We start from the raw sequence: 17,455 nt of genomic DNA, 5'->3' as shown, positions 1-17,455 counted from the left end.
CAGGAGTTGCTTGAGAGGCAGCGTTTTAGAGGCAGATGGATGGCTGCTCTCCTTAAATCCAGGGGGGGACCACCGCTGCCTGCCTGCCTGCCTGCCTTCCTTGAAAAAGACGCTTCCTCGCTACTTCCCACGGAACATTGCAGCCACTTGACAGGCAGCGAGAAAAGGCTGAAGCATTTGGCGATGACTGCTGGAGAAAAGGCGAGGCAGAGAGATGTGTCTGTGACGGGGTGCGCTGATCTTACACTCTCCGGAGGAAGTGTAGGAAGCAGGAAGCGATTTACGCCAAACGAAATCCACAAGTGAGAAGAAGGGACAATGTCTAAGCTCATCTACCCCTGAGCACCAGAATTAGAGCGATCCTTCCGTCTGCCTGATGACAGTGGAGGAGATGTTGGGCCCACATCTACTGCCTGGGAAACGGCCAAGGCAGAATTAGGGGCTTTCCCGAGGAGTCCGTTTGCAGCCCCCCGGGCTCTGACTGGACGTCTGCGCAAGTGAAACAGGGGCAAAGAGGCTTGAGACAAGACCGTAGATCTCTGAAGCCGTCAAGAACACATTAATTGGGGTGAGCAGCAGTGGCGTAGGAGGTTAAGAGCTCATGTATCTAATCTGGAGGAACCGGGTTTGATTCCCCGCTCTGCCGCCTGAGCTGTGGAGGCTTATCTGGGGAATTCAGATTAGCCTGTACACTCCCACACACGCCAGCTGGGTGACCTTGGGCTAGTCACAGCTTCTCGGAGCTCTCTCAGCCCCACCTACCTCACAGGGTGTTTGTTGTGAGGGGGGAAGGGCAAGGAGATTGTCAGCCCCTTTGAGTCTCCTGCAGGAGAGAAAGGGGGGATATAAATCCAAACTCTTCTTCTTCTTCTTCTTCTGAGGGCCAGATCAGGAGCGATGAGGAGAAATAGGAACAGTCCAGCAGACTGACATTCTCTGAGACAGAGGAAGAGCAGGCAGAGGCACTGGGGGTGGGGTGGGGTGGGGAGGGGAGGGGGGCGAGCAGGCACAGACTGAGCAAGCCATGTGGCAATTATGCCAGCTCCCAAGCTGATCCCTGTGGGTCAGAAATCACAGAGTTTGCAAGAGGGTCAGAAGCAAAAGATACCTGCTGCCTTCCTGCATGGCTTTGGAGTTTGCCGGAAGCATCTGGCTAGCTGGGTGCTGGACTAGATGGCCCTTGCTCTGATCCGCTGGGGCTTTTCACTACTGAAGCACAAAACTGTGATGCTGGTAGACTTTTATTTTAGCAACCCTGTGCCTCTGGGATGTTCCATGCAACCCACTGAAATGACATAGTTCCAGCAACCACTCTCTCTGGGCCTAAACAGCATCCTGTTAAAAATGGCAACTGGAATTGTGCCAAACTGAGTTTAGCTGGAGGTACAGTTTTGTGTCCATTTTTCTACGGAAACCTGGATGACACTTTTTGCTCCTCCCATTTGAGGAGGGGCCGTGGCTCAGTGGCACATTTTTGGCTGGGCATTCAGAAGGTCCTCGGTTCTGCCCCCAGCATCTCCGCACTTCCAGGCATCAGGCAGGAGGGGAAGTGGGAGGCCTCAGCCTGAGCTCCTGGGGACCCACGGCCAGTCTGAGTACCGAAGGCTGACTTCGGTAGACCGAAGGGTCTGACTCCGCAGACAGCCACTTGTGCCCACTTCGCCAGGGGTCTTGTCCTGCACAGGCTCCCGGGGACAATCTCCTGGGCTTGGCTTTGAGCGCCAGCCCTCCAGAAGCAGGCCTGGCCGGGTGCTGCACTTCTTTTGGGTGCGCTGTGCAGAAGTTCTGGGGGCTCCCCATGGGGTCTCACAAAGGACGGAAACGGGCTTCCGCTCCGCCTTGTCAGTGGAGAAATACTTGCTGACTTTGTGAGACAGTGCGGTGTCTCATCCCTTGCAGCTGGGGTTCCATGATCCTGCTCCACAAGGTCCTTTGTTCATTGGGTTAGTATGGAACTGGCTGGAGTCATGGGTTCAAGGTGCAGGAAAAGAGCTTCCACCTAAACATTAGGAAGAACTTCCTGACCGTCAGGGATGTTTGACAGTGGAACTCACTGCCTCAGAGAGTGGTGGGGTCTCCTTCTTTGGAGGTTTTTTAAAGAGAGGCTGGATGGCCATCTGTCAGGAGCCCTTTGATTGTATCTTCCTGCATGGCAGGGGGTTGGACTGGATGGCCCTTGGGGGTCTCTTCCAACTTTATTATTCTATGGAGTATCCTCAGCTGCTCTGCATGCGTGGGTAGTGAGTTGGTGTAGGAGGGGACACCTGTAATGCCAAGAAGCTGGGCAGTTGGGGGAGGGGGAGCTGGTGATCTCATTGTGATTTTGCTGTCAGACTGTAGCAGAGAGAAAACACCATCTGGGTGTTCAGCTTTAAAAATACTCCCTATTTCACGGCAGGCTTGCAAACAACCGTGTCACAGAAACACACGCACAATCTGCCCTTCCTACACAGGAGAAGGGAAAGGGGGTGAAGTTTCCAAAAGCCAAAGGCACAGACGGTGCTCTCACTGTGCCTGTCGCAAGAACCTCTTCTGTTCTCTACTCTTCGGGTTGCTGCAAGGGGGGTGGGGGCAGGAGTTGCTGTGTTTGTGTCCTGGGAGGAAGAGCACGATGCCGCAGCTGAGAGCTGGAGCAGAGGAAGAAATGCTGTCTGGGGTGATGGGATCCATGGTTGGCCTGTTCACTGCTGCCTGCTGGGCATTTGAGGGCTCGTGCTGGCTGTCTGCTGCCCACAGGGCTGCGTGAACCTGGCGCTTTGACACATCTTTGACGCGACTCCCTCGCCATGTTCCCCAGGATCTTCATCCCCAGGAAACACAGGCAGCGCTTTGACGAGGTGGTGTCCCAGAGCCTGATCAGCAAGCTGTGCCGTTCCAAGAGCGAGCAGCACGTGAACCGGCTCAGGCGGAGCCGCAGCGAGGACCACCACGAACGCCTGCTGGTCTCCACCCGGGCCAGCTCGGTGCCACGGACTCACGAGGAGAACTGCAAGGGCTTGAGGAAGACCACCTCCTTGATTGCCAGCAATGTCGGATCAGGGGCAGCACGCAGGTAAACTCCCCGGCTTTCGCACCTTTTTGTCCACACTGTGTTTGCTGTTCTATCATATCTGTACGTTGTCCTTCCTCCACAAATGCAGACGCTCGGTTCTCCTTTCCTCATTTTCTTCTGACAACACCTCTGTGAAGGAGGATAATCTCTGATTGTGCCAAGTCCATGGTCAGTATGGCTGAGGTGAATTTGAACCCAAGTCTCCCAGTTCATAACCCAACACTCTGATTGCTGTACGAAACTCACTTTTATGTTACCTGTTAATTATTTTAAAATCAAGCATGAAATTATTCTTGTGGAAGAATCATAATTGCAAAGCAAAGAGAAAAATAACCCTCTGAGGTTTGCAATAGCATTTTTACAAGTAATGTTTTAATTACTTGGAAAATAAAATGTAAAAATGTATTTGAATTAAATCTCCGCACTCGGGTAGCTCCGTGATATGTGTGTGATTCAATGAATTATGTCCAATTTCCATGCATTTTTATTTTAACTCTATGTTTGTTCCCCAATGATGGCTATATTCTGTGTAGAGTTCATATATATATAAATACCTGACCTGAGTCAAGAGGGATCAGGTGCAAGAAATGAGATCAATTAAGCTCAGAATGTAGAGATTTGAACCAGGAGGCAGAAGGGCCAAGAAGCCGGAGAAGTTTTTGATTTGGCTCTAGGACACCAAGGGAGGGACTGAGTGACAAGTGCAGATTTCAGATTTAATGCATTGACCAACTTCTTATGCATAACTTAAGAACATAAGAACATAAGAACAAGCCAGCTGGATCAGACCAAAGTCCATCTAGTCCAGCATTCTGCTACTCACAGTGGCCCACCAGGTGCCTTTGGGAGCTCACATGTAGGATGTGGACGCAATGGCCTTCTGCGGCTGTTGCTCCCGATCACCTTGAGAATTAAGGCGTAGTGAGCCCTTTGGGAAACACCCAGAAGATAAATGTTACAGTCACATTTGGAGGGGAGGCATCGATAAGCAGCGAGATGGGGCATGATAGCCTTGTGGGGGTGAGGGGGGGAACGACACAAAAATGAAAAGAGTTTGTGCTGCCTGTATATTTCTGAGCTTCCTGCCCTTTGGGGCCGAGGATGAGGTTGTAGATGATGTGGAAGACCTCCACCCTGCAGAGTAGACAAAGGACCGACGGTCTGGCTCAGTGGAAGGCAGAGCTTCCCACATCCTCAAAAATGGGCTTCAACAGAAGGTGGATCCAGTCCAGGAAGCATTTAGGCTGCTCTGATCTGCTGCAACTTGCTTTCTCCCCCAAAGAACTGTCCGAGTCTACAAAGGAAGCAGGAGCTTTGGATTCACCTTACGTGGACATGCCCCTGTGTGGATCGAGTCCGTCTTGCCTGGTAAGGAGAGCTGGGATTTCTCAATGGCTGCTGTTTGAGACTGCTGTTCGCAAGGTCTCTGCCCGCCTTGTCCTCTCTAAGCAACCTCAGGCTTTCTGCTGGGCGTGAAACAGGGCCGCCCCTTCTGGCTGCTTAGCAGGCTGCACAAAGCGAGGGCTGCTTCCCCACGGTCTCCCCACTGTTTTTCTCAGGGCGCTCCCTTCGGATTGCCAGGGCCCCTTAGTGCTCAGCAGGGGCCCCTGTAGCCAAAGAGGGCTTGATTGTCACCAGACGTTGCAGAATAAGATGTTAGCAGGAGCTTGCTGGGTGCGAATTAGCACCAAGCAATGACATGGGACAGGCAGACGGGAGCCCTGGAGAGCTTGGCTGTGCCAGAGTTGAGGCCCTGCACGGGAGGAGATGACCGTGCTGGGATGGCCAGGATCCAAAGAGAGGCAGCATCCTTCAGTGTGCAGCAGCAAGAGGATGCCGAAGCCTCAGCAAGGCGGCACTGACCCCTTTCTGCCCTCTGGGGAGGGAAAAGGCAGGGCGGTGGGAACTCTGCAGGGCAGCTTTTGGGATGGGCTCCGTGTGCCTGAATGGTGCATCTGGATGTTTTTGTCCAGGGAGTCCAGCGGACAAGGCTTTGCTGAAAGCTGGAGACCGAATCCTGTTCCTCAACGGCCTGGATATGAGGTGAATGGGCCCATTCTTGGCTGTGGGGCACAGGGCGCTGGCACTGCAGAGATGCCCCCATGTCCCTCCTTGGCTCCTCAGAGCACAGGAGTCTGTTGAGAAGCCGGCCTTGCAGAACGGGCTCCCAGTGCCGAGGAAGGTTTCCCTTGCTCCTTTTCCTGACTTCCAATGTCTTCCTCCCTCCCTGCAGGAACTGTTCCCACGAGAAGGTGGTCTCTATGCTTCAGGGCAGTGGGGCAATGCCCACCCTTGTGGTCGAAGAAGGCATCGTCAGCTTTTCAGGTGATGAGGTCGTTCACATTTACAGGGGGGTGACTTGGGCCCATGCTGGAAGGGGGGGGGGCTTCCACTTGGCACGAAGGTTACCTGATATTGCCTCCTGGCACAGGATTTAAAGGTGACTGTCTCTGACTTTGGAGGTTCAACAGGGAAAGCTTATCTTACTATAGTAAGAACACTAAATGACTCTTTCTGGAGTATTTCTAGGACAGGGGTAGGGAACCTGCAGCTCTCCAGATGTTCAGGAACTACATTTCCCATCAGCCCCTACCAGCATGGCCAATTGGCCATGCTGACAGAGGCTGATGGGAATTGTAGTTCCTGAACATCTGGAGAGCCGCAGGTTCCCTACCCCTGTTCTAGGAGTATTTCTGGAGTATTCCAGTGAAGGTCCATCTAATCCAGCATCCTGACTCATGCAGTGGCCGTCCAGTTCCTCTGGGGACCAGCAGCAGGGCAGACAGGCGAGGCCTTTTGCTGGTGATGCTCCCAGGCACTGGGATTCAGAGGCCGGCTGCCTCTGGACATGGAAGTTCCCTTTTAATCACCATGGCTCGTCTCCACCTACACTCCCCTGATCAAGTGTGGAGCCAGGTTTTCTGGAAATCCACATTCTCTGGGTGGAACTTCCAGGTTTTCACAGAACTGAAGTTCTTGGGGTGGTGGAGGGGAAAACCAGGCCAGTACAAGTCATTCCCAGTTGGTTTAAGCATAAGGGGCAGCTACAGTTGGGGGCAGCTCTCATCAGCGGCTTGAAGCCCCCGCGTCTGAGCCTCCCCTTTTCTGGCCGTGTATTGAAGGAGCGGCTCTGGTCGGATTAGGTGCAGCATTCGACACAAAGCGGCCCCGTGATTGCAGGCAGAAAATACAGCTATTGGATCCAGCTGATGTGTCATTTCTTGGTCTGAAATAGAGGGGCTAAAGAAAAGGTTGCTACTTCAGGAATGCTGCATGGGAGGGATATTGGAGCTGGGGGGTCAGTCCTGTTGGGAGAACACAGGCTCAGATATATCCCCGCGGGTGTTCCATCTGGACTGCGTGAGGGGATTAAGGACAGACGCTGTAGCTCAGCCGCCTTCCTCTTCCCAGTCCCTCCTCCAAGTGCTAATCTCGCCATTGTGGCTTTTGGCCCTTCTGCAAAGTAGCTCCTCACAATCCTGTGAGTTTTGCAAACAAGGCAGAACATTCCTCCGGGGAGTTTGCTTGTGCTGCCGAATTTTGACAAGATGCCCTGTTGCACTGAAGAGCCCCCCCCCCCCTTTTTAATTATTCACAGCAAACAGCCCCCTGAATATTGGGAAGAGGTGGGAAGGGAACTAATGGAGGCCTGGAAGGGGGAAACAGATGTATGCAGTGAGTGGGACTCTTCATCTCCTGGCAGCAGCGCTCCTGTATGTGGGGACAGTGCAGAGAGAAGGCAGACAACTGGATCTGCATCGTCATCTCCTGTTGACAGGCAAAAAAGCTGCCCGATATTTTTAGCTTCTACCTGGGCCCACATTCAAGCTGTGTGTTTTGGGATCGGACTTCTGCTGTCGCTTTTCTATTCAGACATTCCAGGCGAAGGCAGCTGTTGTTGTGGACTGGAGTGGGTGGGGTTTTTTCTTCCCCCTGTGGGGCGAATTCTGCTCCTCCCTTTCACTCCCAAAAAGAAATGTGCCATCAGCGACTTCCTGGGCTGGGAGAACGGTCTCTTTCCTGGGGTTGTCTGTGGGTATCTTCACAAGGAAGCCAAGCAAGGTGGTGTATGCTGTGAAACAGGATGGACGGCTTCTTCCCCTCCTACAAAAACAATGTGACACCCCCCCCCCCACCTGAAGTGGCGGTACAAGATGCCATCACAGCTTTCAAGGCAAGAGATGAACCGTGGTGGTTTGCCACTGCATGCCTCTGCATAACCACCTTGGACTTCCTTGGTGGTCTTCCATCCCCGTGCTAACCAGAGACACCCCAGCTTAGCTTCCGAGATTTGATGAGGTTGGGCTAGCTTGAACCATCCAGGGCAGGGAAAGGCTTTGGGGGCTTTCTTTGGGGCTTTCTTTGGGGGCCCCTCCTTCCATTATTAGCACTGACTTCTCTTTGTTGTGCCCCTGCTGCACGTGCAGACTGCGAGTCATCCGAGACCCTCAGCTCCTCCTCGGCACTCACGTCCCTGCAATGGGTCGCGGAGATCCTGCCTTCCAGCATCAAGATCCAGGGCAGGACCTTCCACCAGCAGCTGGAGCATCTGCTCACGCCGCCCGAGCGCTACACCGTCTGCAAGGCCCTGGAGAGCTTCTTCCAGCACAGGTGAGGAGCTGGCTCCTCTGCCCTTCCGTCAGCCTCACTCCCGCAGGGGAAGTGGGTGTCTGACACTTGTTGCTTTGTCTCTCTGGCCTTCCCATGTGATCCCACGTTCAGGACTGCAGGCCTCTTGCAGAACCAGGGCTTCTGTGCATCTCTGCAGGATCAGGCCTGTCTTAGCAGCTGGACACAACCAGAGGCCAGGCTGAGGAAGGCAAGCACGCTCCACAGGGCTTCTACAGGAGGGCCGCAGCCACCTCTAGGGTTGGCTCTGCTCGCATGCCTTCCAATAGCAAGACAAAACCCGAAGCTTTCCCCTTCTGTGGAAGCAAAACAAGGGAGATTTGTCTGCTTGGTTTCTGCATGTGAAGGGCTCCTGTTTAGGGGCACAGGGCTGGGGGAAAGGGGGACTGTTTTCCTCAGGGTGCAAAGGAGCCCTTCGGGGGAGGGTGGTATAGAAACACAACCAATAAATAAATAAAAATAAATAAATAAATAAATAATAAATAATAAATAATAATAATAAATAATAAATAAAATAAAATAAAATAAATAATAAATAATAAATAGTTCCTGCATTATAAAGACTTGTTCCTGCATTATAAAATCCTGCCCCTGAAAAAGACCACTGCCTTCCTCTTGTCGCCCAGGAACATAGACACGCTCATCGTGGACGTCTACCCTGTCCTGGACACACCTTCCAAGCAAGTCATCTGGCAGTTCATCTACCAGCTGCTGACATACGAGGAGCAGGAACACTGCCAGCAAAAGATCGCCAGGTTCCTCGGCTACAAGTCCGGGCCAGGTGAGCTGCTGGCACCCACGGGGGAGGCGCCTCTTACTTTCCCAGCTGTTGGCATGGCTTTGAAAAGCATTAAAACCAGCTTGGGGGCTAGGGGGAGGCCGAGTGAGTGGGGCTGCCCCCCCTTGGGTGGCGGGCTAAGCAAGGCTGATCATCGGGGGCAGCAAATGTCCAGCATCCAGTTCAGATTTTGGGGTCCCTTTCCGCCCCCTCACCATCTGCCTTTGCGTCCTTCCCTGGCCGTGCTCAGAAGCCCCCCCTCTGCCCGATGGTGTGGGGCACAAGGGATGAAGCACTTGCAGGCTCCTTCTTCTCAAGGCTTAGAGCTCAACGCAGGATCCTCTCCACACAGCAAGAGCAGCAGCAACAGCTGGGAACCAGCAGACGAGACCTCTTTTGGGAAACACGTCGGTGCTGTCAAGCGGCAGGAGGGTATTAACACGTCAGCCGGATCCCTGGAGCACAGGGCCCCACACCTACTCCTTCCTCCGTGCCGCTGCCTATAGTTGCTGAGGCAACCTCAGTACTAGCTGTGTGTTTCCAGGGGGCATTGTGGGTTTTGGCAGCCAAGACAGAGGGTAAATTTAGAATGAAGGGTTTCTGGGATCTTCAGTTCTGGGATTGTTCTTTGCCATGCAGGGGTTGTGTTTATTTCCCATTTCTTCCCCCCATAATGCTGAAGATCAGCCAAAACGCTTGGGGAGAAAACCCAGTTTGTAGCAGATGACCTTCGGAAGACATGTTTGGGTGCGTTTGTTAACGTCAGCTCTCAGTCAAGGAGGAGATGAGGGTTCTGTGAGGCAGGGCCTGGAAGAGAGAATGCAGTCATGAATGGTGCAGACTCGTCACCAGGGGCCAGAAAACCTCACCAGATGCTGCCCCAGGAGGGGCTCTCAATGCGCATCAAATTAAACCAGAAACCCACATTAAATCAAGAAAGAAAAAGAGCAAAGCCAGCCCTGCAGGGACACTTTTCGCTGGGTCTGGAGAGGAGGTCACACCGGCATGTAGCAAAATCCTTGTCGGTGCTGGTGGTCTGGAGGCAGTGAGGCTGTGCCACGGAGGCTGCAAGGGGGATTCCCAAGCTCTGCGAGCAACTCAGCCTGCAGCGGAAGAGCCACGCCAGCAACAGTGGCCATGGAAGAACAGAGGGGACCCCTTTAGAACAACAGAACCATAGAGCTGGAAGAGATCCCAAGGGTCATCCGGTCCAACCCCCTGCCATGCAGGAACACACAATCAAAGCACTCCTGACAGATGGCCATCCAGCCTCTTGAAAAACCTCCAAAGAAGGAGACTCCACCAAGGCAGTGAATTCCACTGTTAAACAGCCCTGACAGCCAGGAAGTTCTTCCTAATGTTTAGGTGGAACCTCTTTTCCTGCACCTTGAATCTGTTACTCCTGGTCTCTGGAGCAGCAGAAAACAAGCTTGCTCCCTCTTCGACATGGCATCCCTTCAAATATCTGAACATGGCTATCATGTCCCCCCCTTAACCACTTCTCCAGACTAAACAACCCCAGCTCCCTAAGTCTCTCTTCGTAGGGCACGGACTCCAGACCTTTGACTTCTTGGGTCACGGAGGGTTGCAACAGTTTGATTCACCAGCATCACCTTAGAGACCAACAAGATCTTAGGGATACAAGCTTTTGAGAGTCAAAGCCCCCTTCATGAGATACTAGGTGGAACGGAGACCTCTGAGTCTTTATATCCCAGTCAGAAGGCAGGAGGGAACTCAGGATGCAGAGGTGCATTGCATATTGTAATCAGCTTGGCTGGGGAAGAAAATTGGCGCCTGCAGTGAGACAGTCAGATGTGAGTCCACTAGTGCCTTCAAGAACAACAAGATTTCCAGTAGTGAGATAAGAGTTCCACGTCCTCATTCAGCCCTGGGGGTGGTGACGGAGGTTTATGTGCTTGTGCGCAATGCTCTGAACTTTTGAACAGAGCTGCAACGTACCCTCCAGCCACCAGCAATGGTGGCAACCAGGATGAGGCCAACAGGTGGCCCAGAGAGGAAGGCACTTGAGCTGCAGAGTCGTCGGCTGGATCGCAGAGAGTTCCCACCTTCCTCTGTGCAAAAGGAAGTGAAGTGTGATGAGGGTGTCTCTTGGGAAAGGTGTCATTGGCAAAGGCTTTCCTTTTCAGCCGCAGCTGAGCCAGAGTCCGAGGAACGGCACCAGAGCTCTGTTCGGGCACCCCCCACGCGCCGGACAAGCGTCCGCACCCACAGTTCTGAGGACGGTGCAGCTGGAGGTAGGCCACGCTGGTGATTTTGCCCTTGCTTTGCGTTTGTATCCTTCTATCTGATTGCCTGCCATGAAGGAGGGAACCCCTTTGGCTCTCTGCCAGCTCCCTCTCCAGGGGTGGGCTTGGAACAGCCATATTTTTGGGGGAGAGGAAACAGTCCAAAAGGTGTGTCCATGACGACAGGTGGTCCTTGAGTCCAAGGGCTGCCCTTTCCAAGGCATCCTGAAGCTGGGACACCCCAGACTGTGTAATGCAAAGTCATGGGCGGGCATCGTAGCCAAGTCCAGTCACTTGGGGAGAGAAGGGTTCCATCCTCACATAGGGGCCTTCTCCATCACACCCAGCCACACAAACGTCACCCAATGAAGCAGGGCTGCCAGCTGCCAGCTGGGGGATTTCTGGCGTTATTGTGATGGAGTCTGAGGAGGGCGGGATTTAGGGAGGGGGAGGACCTCTGTGAGGCCATAAAGTCCACCCTTCAAAACAGCCATTTCATCCAGGAAAACTGATCTCTGGAGATCAGCTGTGATTCCAGAAGACCTGCAACCTGCCCCTGGACACTGACCGCCCTAGAACAGAGCATTCGTACAACATCTTGCTTTTCATCTCATCTTCCCTGACAAAAAAGCCACAAGATAGTCCTTTCATTTGTTTGGAGTCCACTATCGCTCAGTTGAAGGAGGTTCAGGGGCAGAACTCTGAATCTCAGCGCCAGGACTAGGCAGCATCAGGGAAGGCCTCGGCCTCTCTGCCCTATTGATGGACCTCCAGAGGAACTGGTAGGCTGCCCTCTGAGACAGGATGCTGGACTAGATGGACCTTCACTGGTCTGACCCAGCAGGGCTCTTCTGATGTTCTTCTGAGGTGCAGTGAACTTTCCTTCCAGCACGTGAAGCCATTGAGGTGCCTGTCCGTCTAGGCTCTGGGGAGAGGCAAGCAGGGGATGGAACCTCCCTTCCAGAAACACCCAATCCCAAAATGGTGAGTCCCGCTGCTAATTTCAGCGGGGCGGGGTGGGGTGGAGAGGTGTGGGTGTTTAGCAGCTGACTCTCAGTGGAGCAACTCTGTCTCCAGATGTCGGCCGTCTATGCAGAATTGGAAACCCGGCTGACCACAGGCTTCGGAGGGAAGCTGGGCAACTTGACTTCGTGTAGGACCTCACCCCCAGTCCTGGAACAAGCAAACTTAGCAGGTAATAAACAGTCTCCATGTTTTGGCTTCACAGCAGAGGTCTTTGGGTTGGAGGTGGGATGGAGCTACTGGAGCACAGGATTTGCTGAGAGGCCTTTTGGGCTGCTGTTCGCCAGGTGCCACCGTGCCCCCAACCTTAAGGATTTAGCCTTTAATGGCGAGATCCAAATGATGAGCAGCCCATGTTTTTTGCCCAGGTAGGACAAGAAGGCTACCCAGTGGCCCTCCTGCTGCCTTCAGCTTGTCCCCAGGGTGGTGGGTCTTTGGGTTCTCTGAATGGGCCTTTTTTGCGCTCTGCAGGTGCTCAGAAGACAGGCCTGCCCATCTCCTGGCAGAACGCTGCCCCATCTGCCCAGCCTTGCTACTACCACTCCCACGGCGGCCTCCCTTCGCCCAGCAGCACAGAGTCCAACCCCTACGTCAGCCTGGACAGCAGCCCGGCTCCCTCCCCCAAGCACAGCGACCCCACGCTCAGCCCCCTCTCTCGGCGGAAGAAGCTCTTCACCTTTTCACGGCCGCCACGCAGCAGGGACACGGACCGCTTCCTGGACGCTCTGAGCGAGCAGCTGGGGCACCGGATCACTATCGTGGACGACTTCCTCACTCCGGAGAATGACTATGAAGAGGTGGGCCTCTTTGTGCCTCCAGCAAAATGGGCCTGGGCTGTAAATAGGGGAAGATATTGCCTCTCCTGGTCTTAAGTTTCTGGAATCTGGGCAAGGGAAGGTGTGAGCAGTAGAAATCTGAGCAAAAGAAGAGGTAAACATCCGATGGTTAGTTTAGGGCAGACATAGTTTAGAATCATAGAGTTGGAAGAGACCCCGAGGGCCATCCAGTCCAACCCCCGGCCATGCAGGAACACACAATCAAAGCACTCCTGTCAGACGGCCATCCAGCCTCTCTTGAAAAACCTTCAAAGAAGAAGACACCACCACTCTCCGAGGCAGTCAAACAGCCCTGACGGTCAGGAAGTTCTTCCTCATGTTTAGGTGGAATCTCTTTTCTTGCACCTTGAAGCCATGACTCCGGGTTCTAGTCTCTGAGGCCGTGGAAAACAGCCTTCCTTCCTCTTCGACATGACATCCCTTCAGATATCTAAACATGGCTGTCATGTTTAGCTCATTTAATCAACCTAAGCGGCAACAGCAGTCCCACTGACAGATTTGGATTGATGCAAAATCTTCCAGAATTCCCTACCTCTGGATCGTTGAATTTATTTAACTACAAATTTAATTATTACTCCGCATTTCTCCCCCCCCGGGGGGGGGGGGAGCCCCGAGTAGCTTATATCGTTCTCCCCTCTTTCATTTTTCCCTCACAGTAACCCTGTGATGTAGGCTAGGCTCAGAGTATTTGATTGGCCCCAGGTCGCTCGGTGAGCTTTCGTGACAGAGTGGGGATTTGAACCTCCCAGTTCTTGGTTTGACCACGATACCCCCCGGTGCATAAGAGCAGAGGGTGGTGAGAAATTCTTACAAATACCCATTTTTGGACAGTTTGACAGAAAAGCACTCTGTACAAAGCAAGAAGGGCAAGATGTGGGACCTGGGAAAAATGGACCCCTCTTTCCTCGGACAACCTCTGTGTTTGGGCTGAGGAGCCAGCCTCTGCTGTGCGGATGGGCCAAGTGGGGGTGGGGGAGGGCTTTCTGCCTCTGAATAAGGCCAGGGCATGATCGGCCCCACCTGCTCCCTTTGGGCACGCCGTCACCCTCTCCTGCCTCTTTTGCCACAGATGAGCTTCCACGATGAGCAGGGCAGCTACACCGCCAACGACCTCAGCAGCGCCAGCGAGTACCAGAGCAGCAGCGACGGCAGCTCCTTGACCTACTCCACCTTGTCCGACCAGATCCCGCCCCCTCCCATCAGCCCACCGCCGCCCCCTCCTCCCGTGCCGTTCCAGGAGACCCCCGAGGCACACAGAAGCACAGAGCCACTGAGGAAAGCCCCCTCGGCCTCCCATCCCAGCCCCCCTGCTTGCCACCCACAGCCAGCCCCCCCACCTCCCCTGCCACCCCCTCCCCTGCCGGTCTCATGCGTGCCCCCCCAAGGGCCCCGGGGCAGGAGCGAGTCCCACCACATGAGCGTCAAGCGGCTGCGCTGGGAGCAAGTGGAGAACTCCGAGGGCACCATCTGGGGGCAGGTAAGACTGGGGGGGGGGGCGCTCTGGGTTTGCCTGGCCTGGGTATGTGTGAGCCTCCTACAGTGATGAGGGCCAGTAACTTTGGGAGTCCTGATCAAGCATCTGCTTGGCATGCAGAAAGCTGCAGGTTCAATTCCCAGGAGCCTCCTGCATTCTCCAAAATGCCAAACGGATGACCTGTGAGGCAGATCAGGCTGAGAACGTGTGTCTGGCCCATGGTCACGCAGCAAGCTTCCATGGCAGAGCTTTTGGGATTTGAACCCAGCTCTCTCCGATGACTGTCCGGCCCTCCAAGCCCTCCTACACCACCCCGGCCCCCTGTTCTCTTGCTCTCTCTCAGTCCAAAATAGTCCCAGTTGTGTTCTATGTGAGGCACAAAGACATCGACTCCAAATGATCGAGCCACGTGAACGGTGTGTGTCTTTCGTGGGCCTGCCAGTGGGGTGATTTGTGGCCTGTTTGTGTCCTTCCCTTTGCCCTGGACTTGTGTGTTCCACTGACCCTCCGCTTCCTTCCTGGCACAGCTTGGAGAGGACTCGGACTATGACAAGCTGAGCGACATGGTCAAATATCTTGACCTGGAGCTGCATTTCGGAACCCAGAAGCCAGCAAGTGAGTACCCTGGCAGCCGGCCTCGGCTGGGGAAGGGGCACATGAGGAAAACGAGCTGCAGGCTAGTTGGGGGGACGCTGCCAGACACATCAGTAGGCACCTTCCTGGCCTGGAGGAGTGCCTAATATCTGGCTGTGCTTATCCAGCAACTTTGGCAGCTGGTGGCCCCACACAGCAACAACATGCCAACTTTCATGTCTGCCTTTGTCTGTGGGCACAGTGGCAGTGTGGCACAGTGCCCTCCCTGCGGTCTCTCTCTGAACTCCGTTTGTTTACTTCCTGGGCTTGATGTGCCAGGGTTACATGCGCTCCCTGCCCCATTCTGGTGTCTTGTGTCCTGACCTCTTGGTGTTATCTTGGAGTGGGCTTCCTTGCCGTTCTGTGTTAGGGCCACAGGTGCTAGTGTGGGCACGAGAAGCAACATAGAAACAACAACGGTCCACTCCCCCACACGCACGCTGCCAATCTTTCATTGAGAGAGGCCAGCCCTGAGCAGAAGATCCCTGCCTATTCATGTGCTTCTATGGTAACAGAGGTTGTGTGGCTGTCTTGGACACCTCAGTGGGCCGCTTCCTGTATTAGTTGTCGCAAGAAACACACTCATAACGCCTGCCCCCAAAGCTATGAGTGGCAGAGTAGAAGAGCATGCTTTTGGTGGATGTGGTTTCCTTGAGGAAGAAGAGCCAGTTGGGAAGAAATCTGTGACAGGGCAAGAAACTCAAGAGGTCTCTTGGGGGTGGGAGCAACAGTATTTTTAGGGGTGCAATCCTCTGCATTGGTGCAAGGAATTCTGCAACCCGGTGGTGCATTTGAATGTCAAAGTAGGCTGCAAAGGATCCACCTACTCTAGGGGAGAAGTAAGGTGAACCCAGGGAACGGGGATGGGATGGGGGGGGGTGTCTCATGATCTGGGGTCTCATGTCTTGTCTTGCTTTTTGCAGCTGTGCTTCCATCCCGCCGCTTGGGTGCTTGGGTGCCACGCTCGCGGCTGGACCCCAGGATTCCCCGGCACGTGTCACCCCAAGCCTGCCGCTGCTCTCCCCCAGTCTTCCATCTTCATCCCTGCCTCCCCCAGTCTTCCGTCTTCATCCCATCCCATAATGGCGACAGTTTATCTTTCAGCCTCCTTTTTGGGTCCCTCCGAACCCCATCCTTATCTCTGATTAAATCTTTCAGTTTCTCTTCCAGAGCCGAGCCCCTTGCCAGAGTCCTTTAAAAAGAAAGACGTGGTAGAGATCCTCTCGCACAAAAAAGCCTACAACATGTGTAAGTGAATATCCCCTGTGCCAGTGTAACCTCAGCTTGTGGGTTCTGTGGGGCAGTACTTGGAAGGAGTTGCAAAGAACCAAATTTAAACAAAACAGTTTACTTCTTTTTACAAATAACATTAAACATCAACATTTAACATTACAATTCAAGGTCCTGTTCAGGTTGCATTTCCAAGTCCTTCTATTTACAGTCTACTGATATTGCCAAGTCCAATTCTTCTTTGCAAGTTGGCTGGCTCCTGAAGACTCCAAGGGCTTGATGAACAGGATGCAACATGATGAAGGTTTCCAGGAGAACTCTCACCCATTACAACCACAAAAGAAAACCCTGAAACAATAAACTCCAACATTTTCAACATAGCAAAAACAACAACTACCTTCCCAGTAGTTCCCAACAATATTGCAATTACCTTAACAAGGTGTTAAGGGCTTATAGAAATCAAGGTCCGAGTCTGGTAGCCTTGTCTTCTGCAAAGAGCTCTTGCAGCCTTTCTGCTGCTCTGAGTCTCCACCCCCTTACTGGGTCAACCCATTCTGGGCCAACCCATTCTGGGCATGGGGGTTACACCAGCAGCACAATACCCCATGGATCTAGGGGCAGGGAGGCACGTGCCCGGAGAGGTAAAAGGGTGAGCAAGTCCAGCCGTTGCCTGATTCCCTGGGAGGGTCTTTCCGGAAGGCCGTGCCTGTCCCTTGGGTCAAGAGGGCTCCCATTGTCTTCAGGGTTTGCACAGAAAACTCAAGAGGTCTCTTGGAGGTGGGAACAACAGTATTTTTAGGGGTGCAAATGAAGCCACGTGCCATCCTCTGCACCGCTGCAAGGAATTCTGCGACCCGGTGCTGGCTTTGGATGCTGGCTGACCCTCTCTGCCATGTGACTTGCTTTTGACGCTCTCGGTGGCAGGGCCTTGTCTAAACCCCAGCTGCCCTTGCAGGAGGCTCTTCCGATGCCCTCACTGCTGCCTTTCTTCCCCAGCCATCTTGATAGCCCACCTGAAGCTTTCGCACATTGAACTCCGCCAAATCCTCCTGACCATGGAGAGTGACCGCTTGGAGGCCTCCCACATCAAGCAGCTGCTGCTGTATGCACCTGACAGCAAGGAGGTGCATCAGTATCACAGCTATGCAGGAGACCCCGCCAAGCTGAGCGACCCGGACCAGTTTGTGCTGCAGGTGAGCTAGAACCCGGGAACGTCCGGCAGGAATGCTGGCCTGGCAGAACAGGGATCAAGCCGGATTTGACGGACGGACGGATTTGGATTTGGACGGACGGACGGATTGACGGACGGACGGACGGACGGACGGATTGACGGATTTGACGGATTTACTTGACGGATGGATTTGACGGATTTGACGGATGGACGGATTTGACGGACGGATTTGACGATGACGGATTTGACGGATTTGACGAGAGAGGATTTGACTTGACGAGATGACGGATTTGACGGATTTGACGGATTTGACGGATGGATTTGATTTGGATTTGACGGATTTGACGGACGGATTTGGATTTGACGGATGACGATTTGGATTT

The 17,455-nt window shown here is 53.7% G+C and overlaps 1 protein-coding gene across 4 annotated transcripts in view; it reads left to right on the top strand.

The window, feature by feature from the left end:
* LOC125432170 (Grid2 interacting protein) overlaps positions 1–17,455 on the top strand; it is a 47,216-nt gene that overhangs the window by 19,439 nt on the left and 10,322 nt on the right. For 2 of the 4 annotated variants that reach the window (XM_048495577.1, XM_048495579.1), the window contains 14 exons: positions 2,798–3,052; positions 4,335–4,420; positions 5,026–5,095; positions 5,286–5,377; positions 7,480–7,663; positions 8,308–8,462; positions 10,607–10,714; positions 11,595–11,689; positions 11,783–11,900; positions 12,200–12,525; positions 13,634–14,041; positions 14,566–14,653; positions 15,842–15,919; positions 16,898–17,094. In XM_048495577.1, coding sequence (XP_048351534.1) covers positions 2,798–3,052; positions 4,335–4,420; positions 5,026–5,095; positions 5,286–5,377; positions 7,480–7,663; positions 8,308–8,462; positions 10,607–10,714; positions 11,595–11,689; positions 11,783–11,900; positions 12,200–12,525; positions 13,634–14,041; positions 14,566–14,653; positions 15,842–15,919; positions 16,898–17,094 — 2,260 coding nt within the window. Of the gene's footprint in view, positions 1–2,797; positions 3,053–4,334; positions 4,421–5,025; positions 5,096–5,285; positions 5,378–7,479; positions 7,664–8,307; positions 8,463–10,606; positions 10,715–11,594; positions 11,690–11,782; positions 11,901–12,199; positions 12,526–13,633; positions 14,042–14,565; positions 14,654–15,829; positions 15,920–16,897; positions 17,095–17,455 lie in introns of all 4 variants that reach the window. The other 2 variants (XM_048495576.1, XM_048495578.1) reach the window with 1 other exon arrangement.

The sequence above is a fragment of the Sphaerodactylus townsendi genome, linkage group LG04, assembly GCF_021028975.2.
Source record: "Sphaerodactylus townsendi isolate TG3544 linkage group LG04, MPM_Stown_v2.3, whole genome shotgun sequence".
Taxonomy (NCBI): Eukaryota; Metazoa; Chordata; class Lepidosauria; order Squamata; family Sphaerodactylidae; genus Sphaerodactylus; species Sphaerodactylus townsendi.
Note: the sequence above shows the minus strand (reverse complement) of the source record. Positions and strands in the feature narration are given on the sequence as shown.